The sequence below is a fragment of the Panthera uncia genome, chromosome A2 (assembly GCF_023721935.1).
Source record: "Panthera uncia isolate 11264 chromosome A2, Puncia_PCG_1.0, whole genome shotgun sequence".
Taxonomy (NCBI): domain Eukaryota; kingdom Metazoa; phylum Chordata; class Mammalia; order Carnivora; family Felidae; genus Panthera; species Panthera uncia.
In genome coordinates this window covers 119,774,860-119,799,089 of record NC_064816.1, presented here as the reverse complement: position 1 = coordinate 119,799,089, position 24,230 = coordinate 119,774,860, and the positions used below count along the sequence as shown (strand labels likewise).

At 43.8% G+C, this 24,230-nt stretch overlaps 1 protein-coding gene across 1 annotated transcript in view; it reads right to left on the bottom strand.

The window, feature by feature from the left end:
* The window catches only part of BMPER (BMP binding endothelial regulator), a 246,556-nt gene that overhangs the window by 208,085 nt on the left and 14,241 nt on the right, over positions 1 to 24,230 (bottom strand). The window contains exon 3 of the mRNA XM_049641682.1: positions 7,664 to 7,763. Within this exon, the coding sequence (XP_049497639.1) occupies positions 7,664 to 7,763 (100 nt within the window). The remainder of the gene's footprint in view (positions 1 to 7,663; positions 7,764 to 24,230) is intronic.

The following is a 24,230-nucleotide window of genomic DNA, read 5'->3' as shown; positions in this document are numbered from 1 at the left end:
TAATAGGATTCTATTACATTTTCATCTGATCCTTTCTCCCTCCCCCAAGCAATCAGCAAACAAAGAAAAACTTGTTCCAGATTTGTTTTAATACTCTAGGTCTAAAGGAAAGCCTAGAAACTGGTATTTTACCAAGTTCCCTAAATGATTATGCGTGGCAGACAATGTCTAAGAACTATATCATGTCTTTGTGTGTACCATGACCTTCACCTGGGAGCTTTCCCTTCAACAGCCCTCTTTGGATGGGATTAACTCCTTGTTCATAGAAGTGAGTTGCCCTTTCTGGAAAGCCTTCCTTGGAACACTCCCCAGTCCCTTACCCACAGGCTGTCTTCCGACCCTTTCCCTCTGCACTCTGGCTCCCCTTCCCTAGGAACTTCCCCTCTGGTGGGTATTTTTCTGCCCCTCCACAGAGCAAGCTCCTTGAGGACACGGACACCCTCTGGCTGAGCTTCGAGTCACTAACACCTTGGCAAAGAAATGATTTAACTTCTCTGGGCCCTTAGTTACCTCACATGTAAAGTGAAAAAGGTGGAAATTACCTCACTCTTGTAAGGACTAAGTGGTGAGCATAAACCCACTAACCTAGTATCCTGCACTGTGGGAAAACAAGTCCCTTCAGGGCTACTACTATGAAGATAAGAGAGAGATAAGGCCTTAAAATCAATCAGACAATTCATACCTCACTACCCGCAGGGCTTCAAGGATACTAACTGGAAAGGCAAATGCCCACCACCCTCATGAGCATCTGAGTCACAGCTCTTGGGAGATACAAACGGGTTCCACTTTAATCACACCCGAAGGTGATCGGTGTATAGAAGATCATGTTTCCCTGAAGGAACAATGTCATCATGCATGTGTGTTCCTGATCAGCAGCCTGGCCTCAAACAAAGAATGGGAATAACTCGTAAAGATCCTTAAAGAATGGGCATGGTCATAAAGACCAAGTTGCAATAAATATAAACATCTGTAATTATTTAAGGGAATGAAATTAGGCCCCACATAATCATAAATAAGCTATGAACACTGATTATAGAAGTGGCCCAAATATAGGACAGTACACATAGAATAAAATATAAGCATAGGGGTGCCTGGGTAGCTTTGTCAGTTAAGCGTCAGACTCTTGGTTTCAGCTCAGGTCATGATCTCAAGGTTCACGAGTTGGAGCCCCGTGTCAGGCTCTGTGCTGATAGCGTGGAGCCTGCTAGGGATTCTCTGTCTCCCTCTCTCTTTACCCTTCCCCAGCTTGCTTGCTCACTCTCTTTCAAAATAAATAAATAAATAAATAAATAAATAAATAAATAAATAAGAAATAAGAGGCAAGTAAAATATTTCCTCCTTTCTTTATGGAGTCTCTATTCTAAATCTAGTCAATTCAAAACTGCAGCTTGCCAACATATGGCAAAATTCTGTGAAAATAGTATCATTCAAGTCTTAACTTATTGACAACTGTCAGTGCTTTCTAGACTACATTGAAAAGCAGGAAAGCAACTGATGGCCCTCAACTAGGCTTTTTTTTTAATGTTTATTTATTATTGAGAGACAGAGAGAGACAGAGCATGAGCAAGGGAGGGGCAGAGAGAGGGGGAAACACAGAATCCAAAGCAGGCTCCAGGCTCTGAGCTGTCAGCACAGAGCCCAGCATGGGACTTGAACTCACAAACCGCACGATCATGACCTCAGCCGAAGTCAGATGCTTAACTGACTGAGCCACCCAGGCGCCCTCAACTAGGTTCTTTAAAAGGCACTTGCTACCATTTCTCACTGAACCACAGAAAGTCAAGGAAAATACCCCCTGTCCTATGGGGGAAGTTGAGAACAGGGAAGAAGTGGGATAAGAGTGCCCACATAGCAGTCTAAAAAGGGAATCGGCAAGATGGGCAGTGGTGAGTTTTTAAGGCGAAAGCGGCCGGTATGCCTAAATGTTGCCAGGTGTAACACTAACTCTCCCACGTTTCATCCATCACCTTTTAAAAAGGTCCTAAAAACTGTGAGCGGAATAGGAAAGCAGACTAGCCTTGCCTTTTTCGGAGGCCACTGAGTTACATTCTTTTCAACTGAACATTTGCACACCTCTCCCCATGGCACATGGATTTCTTAAGAAACATACACACAAGGGCACAATAGTCACGACAAGCTGGTTCTCTTCTTAGCAAAAAACTGAAAGTCTAAACATCTATCAGTGGAGAGATGTTAAATAAATTACTGTACATGTATGCTATGGAATCCATAAACAGTTAAAAAGCATGAACTGGCATGGGAAAATTCCCAAGTCCTACTGTTGTTGAAATTTTTTTTAAGTAAACTGTAAAAGATTATATACCACTTAATTCCATGTATGTAAAAATAAAACCACACATACAAAATTACATATATATGTACATATGTGTGAATAAACATGTAATAAACTAAAAAATATCTGAGAAAGATCCAATGAGTTGATAATGGTTATTATTTCTGAGAAGAGTGGATTTTTGTAGTCTGAATAGGACTTTTTTTTCCCTTTTGTTTAGTTTTTTTGGTATGATAATGTATTAACGCAAATTGAACTAAAGTCTAAATTATATAATTATGCTCAAAAGGGAAAGAGGAAGAGAGAAAAGTCCAAAGAGAAAACAGAAAGTCCCAACAATGATGGTAGGTGGTTAGTCAGTTCTTGAGGATCAAACTCCCCCTCATTTATTACACAATTGAACAACTGGGAAGGAGTTTTGATGTGCATTCACCAGCCCTTCAATATTTTAGTTACATTTTCTTGGTCATTAATCTATTTTACTTTATATCTGATACCATAACTGTAGTAATATAAAATTTCCAAATAAGAGGGGTATATAGAGTCAGAGAAACAAGATGGACTCACAGCTACAAAGGGCAAAGCAATTTTTTACCCCAAAGACGCACTGATTGAAGTAGATACCAACCAACACTCTACTAAACACGTGGTTTGCATTCCCTTATCCTCTTGTCCTTTCTTTATCTGGTACCAGTGGTTCTCAAGCTTCAGCCCCCATGAGACGCCCAGTGGAGACCTGGAAATGTAGAATCAGGGACCCGGGCCCAGGGACACAGCAGGCCTGCAAGCCTAATGGTGAGATCATAGTCTGTGCCCCATCTCCATCATCATCTAGTCCGTAACCTTGGACTAGTCACTAAGCATCTCAGTGGTACCATTTTTTTCATCTTCAAAATGGGGTTATGACAGTACCTGTGAGGATTTAATGCCTGGCTCTGAGTAAAGATTACCTAGAGTAGCTGCTGCTATTTGAATAAAAAGAAAGATGATCCCAGTTCCTATTATTATTGCAGGGCAAGGCCCAGGAATCTACAGTTAACAGGTGATCCTGTAGTCCATTGCATTTTGAGAATCACTGCTTATACACACGATTCCTTCAGGTAAGAGAAAGGACAGACAAAAAACAATATTCAAGGGCAAGTCAAAGCAACTATCAAGCTTTCACTATTGCTTCACCCAGTTAGCAGTGCTAGATTTTGCCTTTCTGCATACCTGCTGGTAGAAAGGCTCTTCTAGAAGGGCTGTCTCTGCTGGGAAGCCTGGTAGACACACCCTCCACCTATCCCACCAGGTCAGATACATGCTGTGCTCATCTCTACAAGAGGCCTGACATCACCGTGACCTAATCTATCTGATGAGCAACTTCAGAATGAGCAGAAAGATGGTATCCTTGAACGTAAATGCCCTTCAAAATACAGAGGAATGAAGTCCATCAGTTCTCTGCTGACCATGTGTTAACTGATCCAAAACCAGAGGCTCCATTTCTTTGCTAAGAAAAACTAACTGCATATTATTCCCTGATCTGATCAAAATTATTTGACCCTGAGACAATATTGCCTAAACATCACTCTGCTCTGAAGTCAAGTATTATCGACAAAATTCTCATTAATATGATTCCTCACTGAATCACCCTCTTTGAGTAAGAAAAGTCAAAACCCCCAGCGTTAGCATGGAGGACGCTGGTTCAAAGAGGACTTCTGAGAAACACAGCTAGTTTTCTGTTGTTATTATTGTTTCTCCCCCTGCGTGAACGAATGGTGCAGAAGGGTTAAGGAGAGGTCCATCCAGATTCCTTTGGATGCCAAATCCAGCGTGGTCTGTGGGTTCACACTGACTTCTCCCTACCCAGGTAATGCTCCTCTTGATTCTCTCTTTCCAGTCATTTTTATTTCACTGTGTGTGCTCTTTGGTTTCAGCTGTTTGTCTTTCTTTCACCTTCCACAGTGCTCCAATTTAAGATACAACCTCAATGCCCAGAAATGGAGAACGACCAAGGGAATGTTGATAACCTTCCCATAACAGAATTTCATGTACCCATCAAGGGCAATATTTCCAAGTTAGTTGCAAAGATTTTATGCCCTGATTTTAAGTGGAAATCTTTTTTTTAATAATGCAACATAAGTAGTACGCTATTAGCTAAACACTTTTACACAGGGAAAAATATGGAAAGAAATATACTAAATATTAACAATTGTAACTTCTGGTGGCGGGGTTATCAGTAAATTTATTTTCTGCTTTCCTACACTTTAAACTATTTTTCAAAGCTTCTTCTATGAGCATATGTTACTATTCTGATCAGAAACACATAAATAAGCCAGTAGCTAAGAGCGAATACAATTGTTTCTCTTAAAATCCATGAGACAAATAGTGTGCAATGGAGTAGAAATAAAGAAAAATGAAGGGGGTGTCTCTAACATCAACCTCCAGAGCTTGAGAATTCTGATGCGTTCAAGAGTCTCTCTCATGAAGGATCACCTCAGAGCAGGTTGGGAATTTTGACCTCCCCCAAAAGGCTGACACTACTAACAGAAAGAGATCTCAGTATGCTGAATTCTCTAGTCTATTCTTGGGCCCAGTTTAATTTGAAGAAACTTATCTTCTTAAAGCTCAAAAAGAACATTCAAGAAATGGGTTTGTTTTGGGTATCTCTTTCCCTTGGGACCGTAGGATAATCAGAGGGAAAAATGACCATAAAGGAAACAGCAGGACAATCAGAAAAGACGGTCATACACTACAGCCACAGAAAGTTCCCTGCTGTACCACGGTTAATGGGGAAACAAACCCAAAGCCTTGGGCACGTTCCCTTGACACACGGTGCTTCCATCCTGTGGTATCTAACTGGCCTCTCATTGGCAAGGCAGCCTTATTAATCGCTGAAAGATGAAGACAGCAAATAAGCAGTTCAAAAAATAAAGAATGAATAGAGGAGCTTCTTTAAGGTGAAACAACAGTAACTTGGACACACACTGGCTCGCTAATGTGTTTTTCACTAGAATCGCTTTATCTGACCATCTGCTTGGGAGATTCCTAATAAATTACCATTTCAGGCCTCGCATTGATAGCTCTCAGAAGTCAAATGGGTAAAACATCTGACTCCCAACTTGTAAGAAGGCAATAGGTAAATGGTTGATGCAAAAGGCTCTGAAAAAATATCATCCCAGCCCACTCACCCCTGCTCCAAAAAGGCTTCAGAAGGTATATTTTTATAGTCCAGTTACCAAATATTTAAAGAGCACCTACTATACTGAAATTAACTGAGAAACGCTTACATGTCAGGCTGTGCTAAGCACTTTGAATGGACCTTCCCACTCAACTGCCTCCAACACAATTATTACCCCCATATATAGGAGGGAACTGGGGGAGAGATTCCATATCTTTACCTGCCTAAGTAGAGATGTTGGTGTATTCTTTTCTTGGGGCTACCATAATAAATTACCACAACCTTGGTGGCTTTAAACAACAGACATTTACTCTTTCACAGTTCTGGAGCCCAGGAGTCCAAAATCAGGGTGTTGGCAGGGCTGTGCTCCCTGTAAAGGCTTTGGGAAGAGCCCCTCCTTGCTTTCTCCTGCCTCCTAGTGTCTCCAGGTGCTCCTTGGCTTGTGGTGGCTTAACTCTAATCTCTCTCTGTTGGGTTTGATTTTGCTTTTTTAGTTTTTAACTTTTTAACTAAATAGTTTACTACAATAACTGTAGTTATTAACACACAATTGGGCATTAATTCTTGAAATGTGGATTTTACATAATAGTATGTTTTAAAAAGTTCACAGGATCTTTACTGAATATTGAGACTCATGGGTTGTCATTAAAAATGGCTGCAGACCGGGGCGCCTGGGTGGCTCAGTCGGTTGAGCGTCCGACTTCCGCCCAGGTCATGATCCCGCGGTTCGTGGGTTCGAGCCCCACATTAGGCTCTGTGCTGATGGATCAGAACCTGGAGCCTGCTTCAGATTCTGTGGGTCCTTCTCTCTCTGCCCCTCCCCCACTCTGTCTCTCTGTCTCCCAGAAATAAACATTTAAAAAAAAAAATGGCTTCAGAGAGTGGCTTGTGTGGCTTAGTTGGTTAAGCATCTGACTTTGGCTCAGGTCATGATCTCACAGTTTGTGGGTTCGAGCCCCACGTTGGGCTCTGTGCTGATAGCTCAGAACCTGGAGCCTGCTTCAGATTTTGTGCTTCCCTCTCTCTCTGCCCCTCCCCCACTCTCTCAAAAACAAATAAACATTTAAAAAAATTTAAAAAGACAAACACCTATCCCCCTCCCCAGAACAACTGAACGGGAGTCCCAGGGAACAGAGCGCAGGTGTTTATATCTGCCTTTCCCATAATATGGTTGTCTTCTCTGTGTATCTGCCTGTCTCCACTCCCTGGTCTAAAGACACTTGTCATATTGGACTTGGGGCCACCCTCAGCCAGTATGACCTTATCTTAACTAATTATACTTCCAAAGGTCCTATTTCCAAATAAGGTCACATACTGAGGTTCCTAGTGGACATGAACTTTGGTAAATACTCCACAGCCCGGGACTGCTGGACTCTGGCATAGCAGTGTAACTCCAGAGCCCATATCCTGAGCCATGATGCTCTCATTGCCTCTCAAGGGACCCCCTCTGTTAGGCACAAGGCGATGTCAGAGCATGACACGGCTCCCGTCCCCAAGGACTTACAAACGCAAACAAGGCGATGAAGGAGAAAAAGCACAGCCATGAAGAACCCATGTGGACTTCTGTGTGCCACAGAAACATAGACAATGTAGGCTGGGGGCCTTAAGCACAGGCAGCATGTGGACAGGTGGGGAGGAGAGACCTGAGCCGAGGCTAAGCGGCTACAGCAGGAACAGCATGTTCAAGAGAGAGTGCGTGCACTGGAGGGCCGTGGAAAACGAGGTTGGAGTAAGGATATGTTAGAAAGGCTTCCAAGGTGAGGGGAGCAACGTTGATTCATTTTTGAAGTTAAGAAAAAAATGAATAGGGATCAAAATGATAAAATTCGGGCTTACTCCTCTGGCAGAGGAAGGCAGGGTGAGCATGCAGCCAGGAGAAACCATTGAAACTTCTTGACAAAAGAAACAGTGCACATGTGAATACCAACATACATAGGCATCATGTCTGTAGCATCTCTGTCACACTTAAGCCACTTGCCTTCGAAAGGAAACCAAATATGCAGATGGCCACTCTTCTTTCTTCCCTCCATTAGAAGAGTCCCTATTACTACCAACCTCCCCAAACTCACACACATACACACACACTAGCTTCCCTCCCAACACCCACTTGCACCCCAGCCAAGAGCCGAGTGAAGAGGAAGGTGAGAAAAAGAGAAATAAAAATGCCCGAAGCGACGGCCAGAAGAGAAGGCGGCCAAGACATAAGTCACCTTTGCACCGCTCACAACAGGCTCCCCTCTGCTTGATGGCCAGGGCACAGTCTCTTGACAGCACTGGGCACTTCTCTCTCTTACAGGTCACTTCCTTGTTCTAGGCAAAAAGAGACAAGAGACATTTGAAAGCAACTCCAAACAGAATCCCCAGAAGCCTGACACAGGTTTTCCTAGCCTCCCTCTTCCTATCTTGCCTTCATCTTGGCAAGAACACTCACGAAAGCAAATAGGATTTCGCTCTCTCTGGAACAGAAATAGTCATCCAGAAACACAGAACTTTTGAGAAGGGCACACGAGAAGGGATGAAAAGTCCCTTCTTCAGAAACCAACGTAACCCAGATAACCGAACGCCGAGAGAAAAGTGTTCTCCCGCTCTGTTCTAAAGTTTCTCTTTAGTATACACTATAGGAACGATAATATTTGTGTAAATCATATTTTGCCCATTGGGCTACCTGGGCCAGGACTGCATCGTGAGAACAAAAATATTTGCACACAGCCGTCCAACAATCCTTAATAGTAGAGTGCATTAAAATGCAGCAATCTAAAGTTCCAACTCAAATAATGACAAAGTTGAGTATTGAATCAGCTCAGTTAGAGAAAAAATAATATTCCCCACGCCAAGCAGAGACACAGGCGTCAGTGTTTTATAGCCATGGGACAGCTGCATTATATTAGCACTTATGCTAATGAAGTGTGGTGAGCATTTGCATCTTCGGTTTTATCCTGAAAGGTTAGCTGTTAAAATGTCTCAGAGAAGACCCAAACGTGATGTATATGCCTGTTTATACACAGACTGGATACACGTGCACCAAGAATACAATGTCACAAACCTCAACAAGATTTGAGTTTCAGTAAATTTCTCCTATATGCTAGGCGCTATGGCTTTCATTCCTACTTAACTTCTGCGAGATAAGCATTATTCATATCCCCAGTTGATAAACAAGAAAACTGCTGCTCAGAGAAGGTATATATATATGACCTGAGGAATCCATTCTTCCCCCCCCCCCTCCCTTTTTGGTGTCTGTTATGTGATAAGGTCCTTCACGGAGCTAACCTCATTTCCTCCCACAATCTGTGGTCCTCATCCTTAGCTGCAAACCAGGACCCTTGTGTGGTTCTTAACAAAGACGGCACTGTCTCCCACCCCCTGAAGCTCCGAGCTGATTGATCTGAGGATGAGACCTGGGTGCTTCCCGAGCTTCCCAGGTAATTCCAACGTGCAGCCACTCTACGGAGCACATTCTTGTTCCCAGTGAGGCTGAGATGGGTTCGGGAGCTGTCAGCAGTCCCTCAAGTGATGGTAGACCTATAATCTGAACCCAGGTGGCCCAGCTCCCAGCCCTCCAAAGCTCTTTCCCTCCCCCTCTCCTTCATAATGATGGCTGCATCAAGACTCACTGTAGGTCACAGCCCTTCAACTGATTCTCATAATTTTTCTCAAGTTACAAGCAAAATACATAGTATGGTCACAACTCAAATTTAAGAGGTATATTTTAAAATATTAATAGTGTCCCTCCACTACCACTGAAGTCATCATGAGCAATGATCAGGGATATACGCTGCCTGGCATCATTAACAGTGACTTCATTTGGCAAAGTGCAGTTCCCACAAGCCGCAGTTTGATACCGACCCCGCCCCCACCCCCACCCCAAGACTCTGGAAGTGAACACACTTTCTAAGCAGAACTTCCGTTAGCACGGCTTATGCAAACCTGGCTGCAGCTTTAGGGAAGGGCCACCCCCAAGTGCATCTCCTCTCTGGAGGGGAAAGTCCTCAGGCATGGGGAGTTCAAAGCTCTAAGGGCGGTCAGAGTGGGTATGAGACACAATTCAGGGTCTGATAAATAGGAAGACCCACACTTTCTTAAATATAGGAATCCTTTGCTAAATTAGAAACCTGGGAGCCAGTCAAAATCCATAACAGGATCCCAAGATTCATAATAAATAGCTTATAATTACAGTCCAGCACAAAAGTCATTCCAACCAGATGGTTTGTAGCTGCACATCTGGAATTTTTTTGTTGTTCTCTCTCTCTCCCTCTCTCTCTCCCTCCCTCTCTCTCTCTCTCGCACACACACACACACACACCCCAAACCTAAACTTTAGCTCTACTTTTACTGCAGGATTTCCCCCCTTCTAATGACATTTGGAGTTTTTTCATATTCTACCAAGCCACCATATCTGATCATCTCCTTGGTGTCTGGTTGACAAGGATATGAAGCACATGCTTAGAATCGCAGGCCCTCGAAGAAAGCAAGAAAAACTACAGAGCATTGCTGGTCAGAGGCTGATTCCTCTGTCTCCTTAATTGAGTCCAGCAGCTACAGAGTAAATTTAAGCACAGGTTAATTAAGACCACTCGCTTTGCTGTCACTGATTTTGCGGCAAGACAAGAACACTGGGCTGCAGCCGGCGGCTCTGGTGAGAAGCCGCACGCACGAAGCCACTCCTGCAGCAGCCCATCTCCGCTGGCTTCCTCATCCCCATGTGCGCCAAGTGTCCTCTGCCCTGATGCAAGGCCATGGCTCGTTTGGCTCACTTCTTCACTCAAGAAGCCTTTTCTGATGCTGATTCATACTTACCAAACACGTTCTGTGTACCGGGCTCTGTGCTAAGAATTTTATATGCATTATTTCACCCAAAAAAATCCACATCACCCCCATTTTACAGATGAGGAACCAAGGTTAAGAAACTTGCCCAGGGTCACATAAAAGTCAGATTTGGAATGCAAAGAGAGGTTTGTCTGACTCCAAAGGCAAACATTTAAGTGTTGCACTTTGCAACTTCCAGGCACTCAGGATACAGACAAGAACAAAACAATGTCCCGGCCCAGAAGCCCCAGGGGAGACTGGTGCCTTCCCAGTCGTTCCACACAAGTGAAGTGAGCTCTCTAACAGCAGCAGGATAACTCCACAGAGCTTTGTCATCACCAACCACGGGAAGGTGTACAAACACCAGCTGTTTTCTGGTAATGAGGACAATTCTAACCATTCTGGATATCTGATAGGTAGCTGTGCCTATATATCTCTGAAATCTAGACTGGCATCCCCAAACAGACTTCCCAGAGATTCCAGCTTGGGCTTGAATCTCTCCAAATCTAAGCAACAGACACAGTGGTAGAAAAGCACTGCAGGAAAATGTCAGAATGTTCTAAAAAACAGACCTCGCCAGTGTTTAAGAGTAATAAGCCTTATCACATTTTTCATGCTCTGTCTCTGTCTCCTGGTGTTTATCACTTTCTAGGGTCAGCCTGCCTGTGATTTACCTGTTGTCAAAGGTATCTGCATTATTGCCTCCTTTCCAAAAGACTGAATATATCAAAACCCCAAACATACCTCTGGAGGCACATGAAATGAAGTGCCAACATGCAAAAATAGAAGGGGGGGCATAGGGAGTAAAAAAGAAAAAGTCTACATGGCTGGCAACAAAGCTCTATAAGGATGTGAGCCAAACCACAGCTCCAGCCACAGCCAAGTTCAAACAGGATTCCCGCAGCCAGCTTGTTGTGTCTGAAGTCTGCCACTAGATGGTAGCACAGAGTTCCCTGGGCTTAGGAATTGGGACCATGAGACCCGGTAGTGGCTCCTGAACATTTTTCAGCGTCTGCTGTTGAGGGAAATGATCTCCCACTGCAGGGAAGTGGTAGTGGGGTTATAGAGAAGATAGCCGATCACCACTGGGAGATTTTCCTGTTTGCTTTCTGCAAGTAGAAAAAAAATGTTTTTTGAAATGCTTTTGTTCTCTTTCAAGCCAATGTCTTGATTTTTTTTTTTTTCTCAGATTCTTCCGGGACCAATCCTATTATGAAATATGTAAAGTATTACCTGACCTTTCATTTATATTTTAAAAAATAATAATAAAATAGAAATCTGGAGAGGAAAACACAGCAGCTAATATGATGAGACCGATCAGGGAGAAAGGTCAACAGGCAGATACTCTATTTTTAGACTCTGAAACTGTACCTCAAATATCTTGAAATAAGAATAAAAACAAAAATATCCGGTGCCCCGCCTGCTGAGACTCTACAGCCATATTAGGAAGCTGGCAGACCACCTGAGTGTCTTCCTAGAAGATGGCATTATTTCCCTTCAGTCCTTGTCTCTTATAAAACCAAACCCTGCCCTTGGGGGCAAACAGCTGTCATTTGGCAAACTACCAAATTCTAAGTGCCAGACCCTTTTGCAGAAAATCAAGAAGGTTGTGAAGTTGCAATACTTTTCTCTGACCGGATGAACAACACTCAATACGTCAATGAAGTCCACAGGCCAGGGAGTATCATAGAGGAGATAAAGAGGTAACTGACAGTGGCTGTCTTTCTTCCATTAGAAGCCCTGAAGACTATCCCTTCCTCCTATGTATGTGCAACCCCCACCCCCCAACTCTGTCATTGAATCATGGCAGTCTTACTGGAGGAGGAGCTTCTAAGACTGTGTTGCCCTCCAGAATCCCCCTACCAAAATGCAAACGTCCATGGGAGTGGACCCATATTAACCCTGACTCATCTGTCCCCTTCATCAACAGCTACTGTCAGGGGACGGATGCCCAGCATGACAACTCTGACAAATAAAGACACAGTGTAGTTCTAGAGCAACCAAACTGAAGACTTGATATGTGTGCCACGGTACGCGGTGCCGTTGGAGCGAGGAGTCATGCTACAAGCTTCCTCTCTGTTCTCCAGAAACCTACAGTGTTGGAGGAAACAAGACGTCACACGTTAGCAGATCACACCAAAACTGCAGTGCAGCTTCTGGGACCAAGCGGGAATGTCACCTTGACTCAAAAGCCATCGTGGGCGGTGAGCACAGATAGGACATTTTGACCCCGAATCAAATTATTTTTCTCTGTGAGAAAAATGGTGTTTTGTTTTGTTTTGTTTTGTTTTTTCTCAATGGTGTTTCACTACTCGAGAGTCTCAAGATTGATCACAGAGGAATTTGTTTTTAGGATTACAAATATCTTGTGTCAAGTTTCCCAAGGAGGAAGGTGATCCGACATCAGCACATGTATTCTCCGTGGAATTTCTAGTCTCCCCATGCATGAAGTTAAAGAGGTCAACTTTTCCTTGAAGTCCCCCGTTGTAACCCAAATCCAGCCCCAAAAGAGCCGAAGGGAACTTTATGGTACCTTTGAACGCAGGTCACAATTTCTCCTAGGCGATATTATAAAACTTCTCATAAACAGAAGAATAATACTTCAAGTTTACATAGCACTTTTCTTCTAAAGCGCTCAGCAGACATTATTTCATTAATCCTCACAGGTTTCTTAAGATTTGCAGATGGGGGAATGGTACACAATGAAGTTAAGTGTCTCAGGTCCCTCAAAGAGCTAGCGAGCAGTGGACCTGGGAACACAACCTGGTTCCCAGGCCTGGATTAAGGGGCCAGCCAGGGAGGTTAGTTGCTAAGGCACAGCATTAAAATTTATGGGTGTATCATATTAGAATTAGGTTAGCTCCTACATGACTGTTGAGATTTTAGGAATAGATTAGTATGTAGCTGAGCTAGTCTGGAAATCTTCCGGAAAGAGGCCACCTGGGCCCAACACACAAGGTCTCCGGCCCTTTTATAAGGTAACCTGTCAAAGGCACCGTGCAAGGGCTGGACCGGGACTTGGGCAAACAGACTGGACTGCAGAATGGCATGGTTCTAGAATTCAGAGATACAGGCAAAGGCTGAAAGAAAAGACCCAGAGTGGGCAGGTTCCATTGCTTGTCAGTGGGTTTGACAAATGGGACATAAAATACAGTGATTCTCTGGAACATACGGTCAAGGGAAATCCTTTCCAAGGGAGCATGAGCGCTCATAGAGGAGCCAACACAAGCCTGTACCTGCTCCAGCCTGTCTCCTTCGGACAAAATCTGTTCTTGATCTCTGAGACAATAATCACCGGGTGGGTGGGGGGAACTGAGATAGTTCAGTGGTTGCCAGTGGCAATATTAAATTTGATTGATGATTTATTGTTTTAATTAAGCTTTTACTTGCTCGTCCTTTATTACTGATAGTACAATTGACTTCCCCATAATTCTTGCACAGAATGAGCTGGAAGAAAAAAAAGGGATGGGGGAAATTTGGTCCACTACAAAGCTTTAGTTACAAGTATGAGTCTCTGAGCCATATCTCTCAGCTCAATGAAAATAGGAAGAAAAAAAAATGGAAAGAGAGAAAAAATTAACAAAACCATTTCAAAAGTGAGGAAAGGGCGATTAGTAAGGAAAATGACTCAAACTTCCCAGGCAAGAGAATGTTTCCCAAGATCTCTTTTCTTCCCCAATTGAGTGAGGTCAGTACAAGAGGTGGGAGGTGTCTGAGGTCAGTAGGAAAGGTGGCAGGTGTCGATGGCCCTTGCTTTTAATGTAAATTAGCATTTTCAGACCTTTCTGAACCCCCAACCTCCACCACTCTTTGCAAATTCCTTTAATAGCCAAAGCGAGAGAGCCAATCCATTGCTAACCGAACAATGAAGTGGCATATAGTTTTCCGGGCAGGGTGCTGAACTATTAAGAGTACCTGGCATTTATAGAAAATCTACTATTTGCCAGACTGTGCTGAGCATGTTTTGTGTATTATATCCTTTTTAACCTTTGCGACAAGTCTCAAGAAGGTACCAATTTACCCCTATTGTTTTCGATAAGAAAACTGAAGCACAGAGAGTTTTAAGGGCTTCCCTGGGTTTACACAGCTAGTCAGGGCAGAGATTCAAAGCCAGGACTCACTGATAGCGGTGTTGGTGATTAAATCACAATGCTACACAATTTGGTTCAAAGGCTAAGATGAGCCATCTCTCCCTCAGAGCTAGGAATTTAAATGTTTGCCTTTGTTAAGCACTCCTCATTTTCAGACCATTATAAACCTTAGTGGTTTATGGTTTCATTTTGAACACATGAATAAAAATAGTGCATTTTAAGATAGACAGATTAAGTCTCTGGCTTAAAACTCAAAACAAGCCTCAATTTCTGAGAGCCTGGTCATTTGCAAAACAGATCAGAACCTGGATCCTTAGCCTCCGAGCCCTGTCATTGCTTCCTCAATTTTAGCAGGAGGGTGTCTCTCCGGGAGGCTGGTAGCACCCGGAGGCCACACTTTTGGAGTCTTAAGGTAAAAATCCCTTGCAAGAACATATTTTTGGAGACTTAATGTGCAAGCATCTTGCAAGGACAACACAATTCACTGCACTACATCTGGGAGTGTTATTCTTTCTTCCTCCTGTCTAGGCTCAGCGAGCCTTTCCCCTGGAGACCTGGACCCTGGCAAATGCGGCCTTCCCCGGCCCTGCGAACAGTGCAAACTCTGAACAAAGCTGCCCTTGAAACTCAGCCATTTAAAAGACTTTATGAAGCCCACCGGGGCCCCCCGATTATTTTGCAACAAGTCATATCCCATGAAGAAATTCACTTCTCTGCAACACAAAACAGAGGGAGATTAAAGAAAAAGGCAGGAGGGGTAAGGGGGGGCTGGAGAAAAGAAGTAAGGCCCCCTGCTGTTCTGTCTGGCCAGAATCGTGTCTTTTAGTACCCATATCCTCTACAAAGACGATGTTCTGATGATATATGGCCCTAATACATCACTAAGTGACAGTGCTCTCCTGATATTGTACCTTGAAAATATGACACGTGCCAGAAGAAGCAACGGGGGATTAATAAGGAGGCCTTTTATATTTAACTTACCTAACATTTCAATTCTTTTTTAATGGGCCTTCGTTTGTTGGAAGGGATTGTTTTGGGTTCTATGCTGTTTAAGGATTTAGGTCTGGTGGTATTGTTTTTTTTCTTTTTTCTTTCTTTTTTTTTTTTCTCCTTTTCAAGAAACCCTCAGAACAAAGAAACGCAGGCCATTAGAATGTCCCGGCTACTCAAGCACAACTCTGATTTAAAACAGGGCAGTGTCAGACAGCTCCTCATTCTGTTTAATCATATTTTGAAATAGAACCAAAACATTAGAGATGGCAGAACACAAAAGAAATAACCACCAAATAAAAATAGTAGCCCAAAGAAAGTAGCACTGCCTGGTTTTTATTACACCGTACGTCTTATAAGCGAGGGTCTGCGGGTAGCACCACGTTCATGGAACTGTAATGGATGGGACACAAAGCAGCCGGTGACCTCGCACATCGGACCCTGCCACAGGCGCGGCTCTGACAACTCCAGCCCTCAGAAGCAGAAGGGAAAACCAGAAGATAGGCTGGTCCCCTTTTGCCAGGAGACGGGAGCCAAATATGTGAAGCGAGAGGAATAAATGTGGGCATCCTTCCTTAATTTTGCCCAAATTCTCAAGCCCGCTCCTCTCTCCTCCCCAGCCAACCAAAAGGGAATCAAACAGCTGGGACGTGGGATGGGGCCGGTGATACAGAGGAAATGTCTACAGATTCCGGACCAGGGGTGAGAGGGGGTGAAATCCTTCAAAGTAACGCAGCCTCCAGCACAAGCGGTCCAGCTGTCTCTCCCAGCACCTTTGATGATTTTACTTTGCTGTGCGCCCTTCAGCACATGAAGAATAATGAATCTGTTTCTTCCTCCACCCAAAAAGAAAACAAAGAAGAAAGGGGAGATGAAATTCTCTGAACATTTGTATGCATTTCTGGTGAGTTCTTTTACTCTCCAGTTGATGGGAGGCCAAGTCCAACCACCAGCGACATCTATGATGCTGAGGGCACAAACCGGGCTTCCTCCTCTCTGGGCAGTGGCGTGGAGGCTGCCCACTAGTTTGGCGGGAGTATTGGAGAGACTGAGGAGTGAAGGAGCTAAACATAATAATAAAGTTGGAGCACCTCCCACAGGAAAGGTTGCGATGTGACGTCCAGGAAGGATGCGTGGAGAGATGATCGTGGCAGTGCCTCTTCTGACCCACCACCATGTACAAACCAGGCTCTCTGGCTAGACAAAGAGGCTGAGAGGTCAACGGACCCTGTCAATCACGCACATAGAGGATTCTCTGCCAAGAATGCAAACGTCCAAAGCGTAGAGATGGAGTGTCTTAGATCCCATTGGTGTCCTGCCGGGATGGTGGGAGGTGGCAGACCACCTCCTCTTGGGGCCAGCCCTGAAAGGTGTCCCCCTCGTCAGCACATGCCACTTCCTACATCTTCCACAGTGGGTGGGACTCACCAGGTCCTCACATGTCCCTCATTCCTGTGGGTCAACAACGAGCCACGGAGCAGATTTTTCACAGAACAGAACAGAAGAGTTTTCTCAGGTTGCCCGTGAAAGCTTGTGCACTGTTGGGAGCTACAAAAATACCTGCTCTTGACAAGTAAATGGAGCTGACATCACAGGGAACACAGGCAGGGTGGAGGGGCTGCTCGCAGTCCATCTGTCATCTTGACAAAGTAACTTTCTGGTCACTAGTGAGACACTTTTAAAGACATCTGCACAATTGACCCTGACCACCAGCAATCACAGAGGCTTTCAAAGGGACCCCTGGGATGACAGGCTGTAGAGCTGATTCCTACTGTCCTGCCTCTGAATAACGGTAAAGGCGGTGTGAGGCATTAGATGCTGGAAAGATCCCTGCTCCTGGATCGTCTTCCCATCCATACTGACTGCAGACAGTGTCCAGTTAGCCTGAGGAGGATCAGGCAGGAGAGCAAGGGGAAGCAGGGGCCCTCTAGCTGGCTGAAACTGGAAAAGCCAGCTCCAGACTTCCCATATGAAGGCAATTCTGTGAGCTAGGGTTGGTCTGACTCATTCACCAGGGCCATTAGCAGCATGTTCCCTTCACCAAGGCTTTCCCAAGGGCCACATGCAGATGTCAGAAAGCACTGAAGAAGCCACAGATTTATTTCATAGGTTTAGAATGTAATTTTAATCCACGAGCTTTCATTTTCAAACTCATCAAACAATCAACAAATGTAAATTTTGTATATAATACACATCAGATTAAGGTGTTACAGAGAAATGACTAGGTACCCACCAAACATTACATAAACTTGCTGCTAAAGGGATTCACAACATGTGCCCTTTTTACTGTTTGTTTTTATTTTTGAGAGAGAGAGAGAACAAACAGGGAGGGGCAGAGAGAGAGAGAGACAGAGAGAGAGAGACAGAGACAGAGAATCCAAAGCAGGCTCCGTGCTGTCAGCACAGAGCCCGACGCAGGGCTTGAACTCACAAACCATGAGATCGTGACCTGACCCGAAGTTGGAAGCTTAACTGACTGAACCACCCAGGTGCCCCATGACCCATTTTTAAAAACAAAGGGCCAACCCTGATTACTACCCTTAATAGTTGATTTTTAAAAGAGTTTCACCATAAAACAGCTTGTTGAAGTCTTTAACATCTAAAATAAGATAAAACTGTCAACAGAAAACAAATGGCCTTTAGGAAATGTGACATCTTTGTTATAAACCTGGGTTTTTCTGTGGGTTAAACATTTGCACTGCAGAAGTCAAAACTATCTGACTAAATCTGTGAGTCTGGTTAATAAATATTTTTTGAGCCCCTGCTGTCGGCCAGGCACTGTGCCAGGTTTTGTTGGGAACAGAAAATATGAATCAGATACATCTTCTGCCCTAGAAGAGCTTACAGTCCAAGAGGGAGAGGGACCAGAGCATGAACACAGCAAAAGCACCTCGTATGTTGCAATACGAGTGGCCCATGGTGCTGTTCATGAGTTCAGAGGAGGGAAAGGTCAGTTTCAACCAAAGTCCACTGCCGCAATCTCCCTGAGATCATCCAACTCATCTTGGTTCCTTAGCTACTATGTGGGCCACTGAAGGAGACTAAAAAGTTTTGTTACACAGTTATCTCACTGAGACAGAATTTGACCGACATATGTCAGCACCTTGGGATGTGACAACCCACAAAAGGAATCTCCTTTGACGAGGACATCCCAGCACACTCCAACTTACGTGCAGCAACATGGCTCAGCATTGTGAGCCCTGGAACTGTCTGTTTTATGCACATCATGGGAAAATATTGTGTGCCACGTTATTCTTGCTCTAGGGAGTTTTAAGATTTAACACACTTTGCTGGTCTTGCATCTATAAAATGTTTTAGGCAAAATGTAAAATACCAACATATTGAATTTTGATTTAAATACCGAAACTAATACTTACAATGCTACCAAGTATAAGCAGTAATATATATTTTAAAAAATAGTTTTCTATAGGAAAAATTTTGTTTTATAATTATCATTGCTTATTATATATATCTTACTCTGATTATGTTATTGTTCATGGGACACAACTTTCCATCTTTTGGTATATTTGTACAATTTTCTTCTATCAGATTTGATACACAATGTAATGTGAACTCTGAAAAAGGCAAGTTATCATACAGAAAAAGCAGATTTACAGTAGAAATCAAATTTCATAATTTAATTTTGGTGGTTGGAATTAGCTAGATCTTCAAATTATTGAGTCAAAAAATTAAACACAAATAGCAGATACTCATTTATCCGACAGATAAGCACTGTCCCGGGCCAGCACTGTCTCAGGCCCTGGGGGTACAGCATGAATGGCAGAGCCCACATCCTCACGGAGCTGATATTCTAATTGGGAGACATACAGGAAGCAAATATCTGCCTGATAACAGGCACTGACAAGGACTTTGGAAACAATGAAGCAGGACAAGGGCACAGAAGGACGATGTGTACTGGGGAGAGAAAGACCCTCGATAAGGGAACATTTTTACCAGAGACCAGAGTGAGGGGATGAGAATGCGTAATATATTGGATAAGTGTGTTCCAGAGAGAACAAATACCCTTGCTGAGGGGGTGCTGGGTATCACCTGTGCTGGGAGCCAAGGATGGCTCTGATGGGGAGGGAAGGCCAGAGGCGGCATCAGGAGCCAGATCATGTAGGGCCTCGCAGACCACAGTTATATTTCAGACTGTGTTGTGAGTGAGATGAGAACCACCGGAGGGTTTTTCATAAATAAGTGAAATAATTGGATATGTACTTTTAAATGGTCACTGGTTGATAATATATTGTCCAGAGGCAAAAATGATAGTGGAGGTAGTCAGAAATTCTCAGATATATTTTCAAGGATTTGCTGTCAAGATTTGCTAATAGACTGCACATAGGCTGTAAGAAAAAGAAGAATTAAAAACCCCAGGGCTGACGGCCTGAGAAAATGCAGCAATGTAGCAGACCCTGCTGGCTGGAAAAGACTGGATTTGGGGGACAGGTGGGAGAAAGATCTCTGTCTGGGCCATTTTAACTCGGAGATGTTTCCGGGACATCCATGTGCACATTTGGATAGGAGTCTGCACTTGAAGGGTGAGAGAGCTGGGACCATAAATGTGGGAACTTCCAGTGTATGGATGGGTTTTAAGCCATGAATCTCTATGAGGTCACCAAGAAAAAAATGTAATCAGAGAAAGTATCTTGATTGGATCTTGGGGCCCTCCAATTTCTAATGTTTGAGAAGAGATGAAAGGCCCAGCAAAAACAAAAAAGGGCTAAGAAAGAATAGCCAAAGAAACAAAGTTCTTATAAATCCCTCATACAAGTGCTAAGAGAATACTATACGCATAAGTGTTACTTACACACACACACACACACACACACACACACACACACCTGTACAAAATCACTGGCTCAGATAATCACATTAATCCAGTGACCACCAGAGGTCACCTTCTCTCAGCACCTGCCACCATGCCAGATACCTGGGACCCAGAAACTTCAGGATGGAACTGTCTCTGTCAGTTGAGGCTCACAGAGGTGTTGTTTTGGCCACTGCTGGGCGCTCCTTGCCCCTAATGCTAATAAACAGTGTGCCTGCCAAGCTACATCGCTGAGGGAATAGATGCAGTTTAGGAAAATTCTGACTCTCTAGAAGAGCCGAGAATGCCAGGGGAAAATTCTAGGACCAATATCCCCAACCAACAAGGCTCAGACCCACCAGAGCCTAGTAACCAAAGGCTAGTTGAGTATTAAGGAAGAGTGTGGGAGGCAGAGAATATTAACCCTTAGGAGTAATGGAAAGAAAAAGGGGGGAATCCTTTATTTAGAATTTTCCTTCTTGGTTATACTAAGACCTAGAGCCAAAACCCTGGGATGAATAGAGTCCACAGTCAGACCCTGCTTTCAATTTCTGATCCCAACAAATGTGGCTCTAAGCTGAGAGGGTGATCTCATCTACGGCAGGGTAACTAGGACAGAGGGATCTAGGGAAGAGGCCTGCACTCACAGGCAGCCACTGGCCAAGAAACAGGGAAGCCAACACCCCACAACCACTTTGGGGCTCACTCTGGAAGTAAGCAAGAGGCAGAGAGGCCAGCGGAGAAGCTAGAGCTAAAGATATGTTGCAACTTTGGGATGTGTACTCCTCTCTGTCCTTTCAACAAAGAATTTCCTTCCCACATATTGGAAGGCTGTTAAAGTTCCCCTGGGCATTCTCTCCACGAGGCCAAATTGTATCAGCCCATCATCATTAGCGGAAAATATTTACTAAACCCCCACCTGGGCACTCGGCACTGCTCTAAGCTAGCCTTTTCGTTCTTCCTAGCTATCCTTTTCTTGACTCCTTAATCCTTATAGCAAATGGCCTACCTTCTGGCCTTCCACCGGCTCTTCCAACTCCACCAATGCCAGAGAGCTCCCCACTGGACACTCCATCCCTCAGATGTTTGGCCACCATGGTGTTGAGTGTAGGAGGAACAACCACCCCACTGTAATTTTGTTTGTACATTTCATTATCAGGCTGAAACCAAGAATTAGAAACTGAAACTGAGAAAAACAAGGCAGAAAACTTGAGGAGTGGTGACATCATGGAAATGCTCAGCTAATAACAGAGAGAGAAAATAACATGGTAAAAAATAATAAAGATGGAGATGATAAAGGTGAAACCCTGGAACAATGGAATGTCAGGCCAATTTAAAAAGAAAAAAATTTGTTAAGGATTCTCATTAAAAGTATGGGAAATAGTTTAGCAACGTGACCAGAATTAATGTGAAGGCAACATCTTGACTTTACATTCTCCCTGATTAAGGAAAGGAAAATGTGGGCAGAAATGGAGTGGCATAAAGAGAGAGAAAAGAACTAAAATTTCCCAGAATAGTTCTGTTCTGGATGAGGAAGGTACCTGCTGGATGGAAATTGTTAGCAGAAGGAAACAGCTTCTATTATGGAGGTTTGGGAATGGAAGGGCTGGGGCGTCTCTAAACCCCACCTCACCTGGCCCTCAACTCTTTATCGATTGCCTGTTTCCTCCAGATGCTGCAGGATTCCAGCAAATCAGTCTGAAAAGCCTGGCTGTTTTGTCAAATTGCTACATCTAGTTGGCTCATGTTGAAGAAGCAACAAACATACGCCACATCAGCTTCATCGTGCAGCTGCTGCCCATCACAGAGAGACCACAGAAAACAGAGTGTGTCCCTGTGAGAATCCATCACACGAAAGGGCTGGCAGCAGCCCAGAGGGTCAGCCTGCCCCACCCAAAGGCGCCAGTCAGGGCTCTACCTAACTGGACCACAAGGACTGTTAAAAATCTAATCCTTGGGGAAGTTATTTGCTGGGTCTCACTCATCCCCTCGGGGTGCTTTCTCAACCCTTGTGGTCAGGAAACATTCTCTGATTGATAACTCTATGGAGTCTACCCGGGATGGGCCAGGATTCCCGTCCTTGAATCACAGTCCCAACTCTCGCTCATTTGCAGGGTGAGCTTTGTCTTGCTTCACTTTTCTGGGCCTTAATTATCTCACCTAGGAAATAGGTTTCTTGAGAAAACCTGCGCTACCTCAGAAATGAAGTCTGGCTTTGAGGAAAATGAAGATCAGGCTACCCCCCCCCCAATTTACGAACACAGTATTTATTCATAAAACAGTTGTTAAGAGGTGCTATTCTAGATGCTTTGAGTGGGAGTGAGAAGTCAGACACTATTCCTGCCCTGAAGAAGCTTGAAGTCCAGCAGGAGAGACGGCCATGAAAAGAATTAATAAAACTTCAGGGTAGGCAGGAGTAAGGGTTATAATACAAGTGACCAACATAAGTCTTCAAAGAACAAATGACTCATTTTGATTGGGTGACAAAAGGAGGCTTAAGAGATGAAAGGACATGGGGTGCCTGGGTGGCTCAGTCAATAAAGCGTCTAACTTCGACTCAGGTCATGATCTCACAGTTCATGGGTTCGAGCCCCGCATCAGGCTCTGGGCTGACAGCTCAGAGCCTGGAGCCTGCTTTGGATTCTGTGTCTCCCCCTCTCTCTCTACCCCTCCCCTGCTCAGGTGCTCTCTCTCTCTCTTTCAAAAATAAAATAAAACATGAAAAAATTTTAAAAAAAAAGAGATGAAAGGACATGAAGAGAAAAAGAGGCACTTCAGCAAATACCACTAGCGTGCAAGATGACTGCGTGAAAGGCCCACAAAAATAATATTCTGTAAATGAGAGATGACCTATTGTTAAGCTTTGTACCAAAAAGAGAACTTCAATTGTACCTATCCCCTGTTTAACGTGTTGCTTCATTGGGGGATTTACCTATATTTATGTTTATATTTATTCAGCCTTCCCTTTCCGTTAACCTCAGCTGGGAAGAGTTTTTCAAAAATTGGCCCTTGCATAGAGTCACTGGAAGAGTTTATTAAAAATAGAAACTCTCTGGTCCCCACCAGACCCTCAGAATCTCTGGAGGATCTCTGAGTCTGCATTTTCAACAAGCTTCCTCGTAGTTCTTATGCATATTACAAACTGAGAGCCAAAGGCAAAATCCTTACCACTGACTTGTCAGTGTGAGATAAGACCAGTAGCGGGGGGGGGGGGGGGGGGGGGGGGGCCAGGAAGAGGGAAAGGCCACTAGCCATGGGAACTACAATCGTCTGTTCCTTGTCACCAGTGCCCCAAACTCCACTTGAAGGGCCTCGCCCACCTGCACATGACCATGGGTTCAATCCCACATTCACACCTCTCTTTTAGACTCTAGTAATAGAAAGTAGTCTGCAAACTAGATCCATTATCCAAATATTATACTAAATACATACATACATATTGTGTGTGTGTGTGTGTGTGTGTGTGTGTGTGTGTGTGTATAACCTACCACAGTCAAGGAATAATAATTTGTTCTGATTAATCAAATATTCCAACCAAGAGTTAATACCCATGGCTAGCAGAAGTTCATCAATTTTCAAAGAACTCCAGAGCAATATAAGACATCTAACTTCAAAACCATCTGGAACATAATTTAATTTTTTGTTCATTTTTTTTAAAAAGTGTTTTTCCAATCTCATAGTGCCTCAGGCCATTATTAACATAAATGCTCAATAAATATGTGCTGAGTTTAATGACCATCAATCATTTTCCTCCTTCAGAGAATACCATGTATTCCCTCTCACTGGTACTAAGGTAAATGAATACTGCTTCTCTTTCTACCCCTACCACATCAGAAGGGGTCTGAGGATGTACACAAGAGCCATTAATTCAGAGCCGGGGGTTCAGAGATTGAGAGGTGTTAGTTTCACTATACCATCACATTTTATGTTTAGTTTATGAACCCAGTATAAATTCACCCTTAATGTAAAGGCTGTGTTATTGAGATACATTGCAATAACCTGTCAGGGTAACTATCTCCAGTGAAAAAGCCTTAAGATGTTCAAAGTATATATTACGTTGAACCACAAAAATTGCTGTTTCTG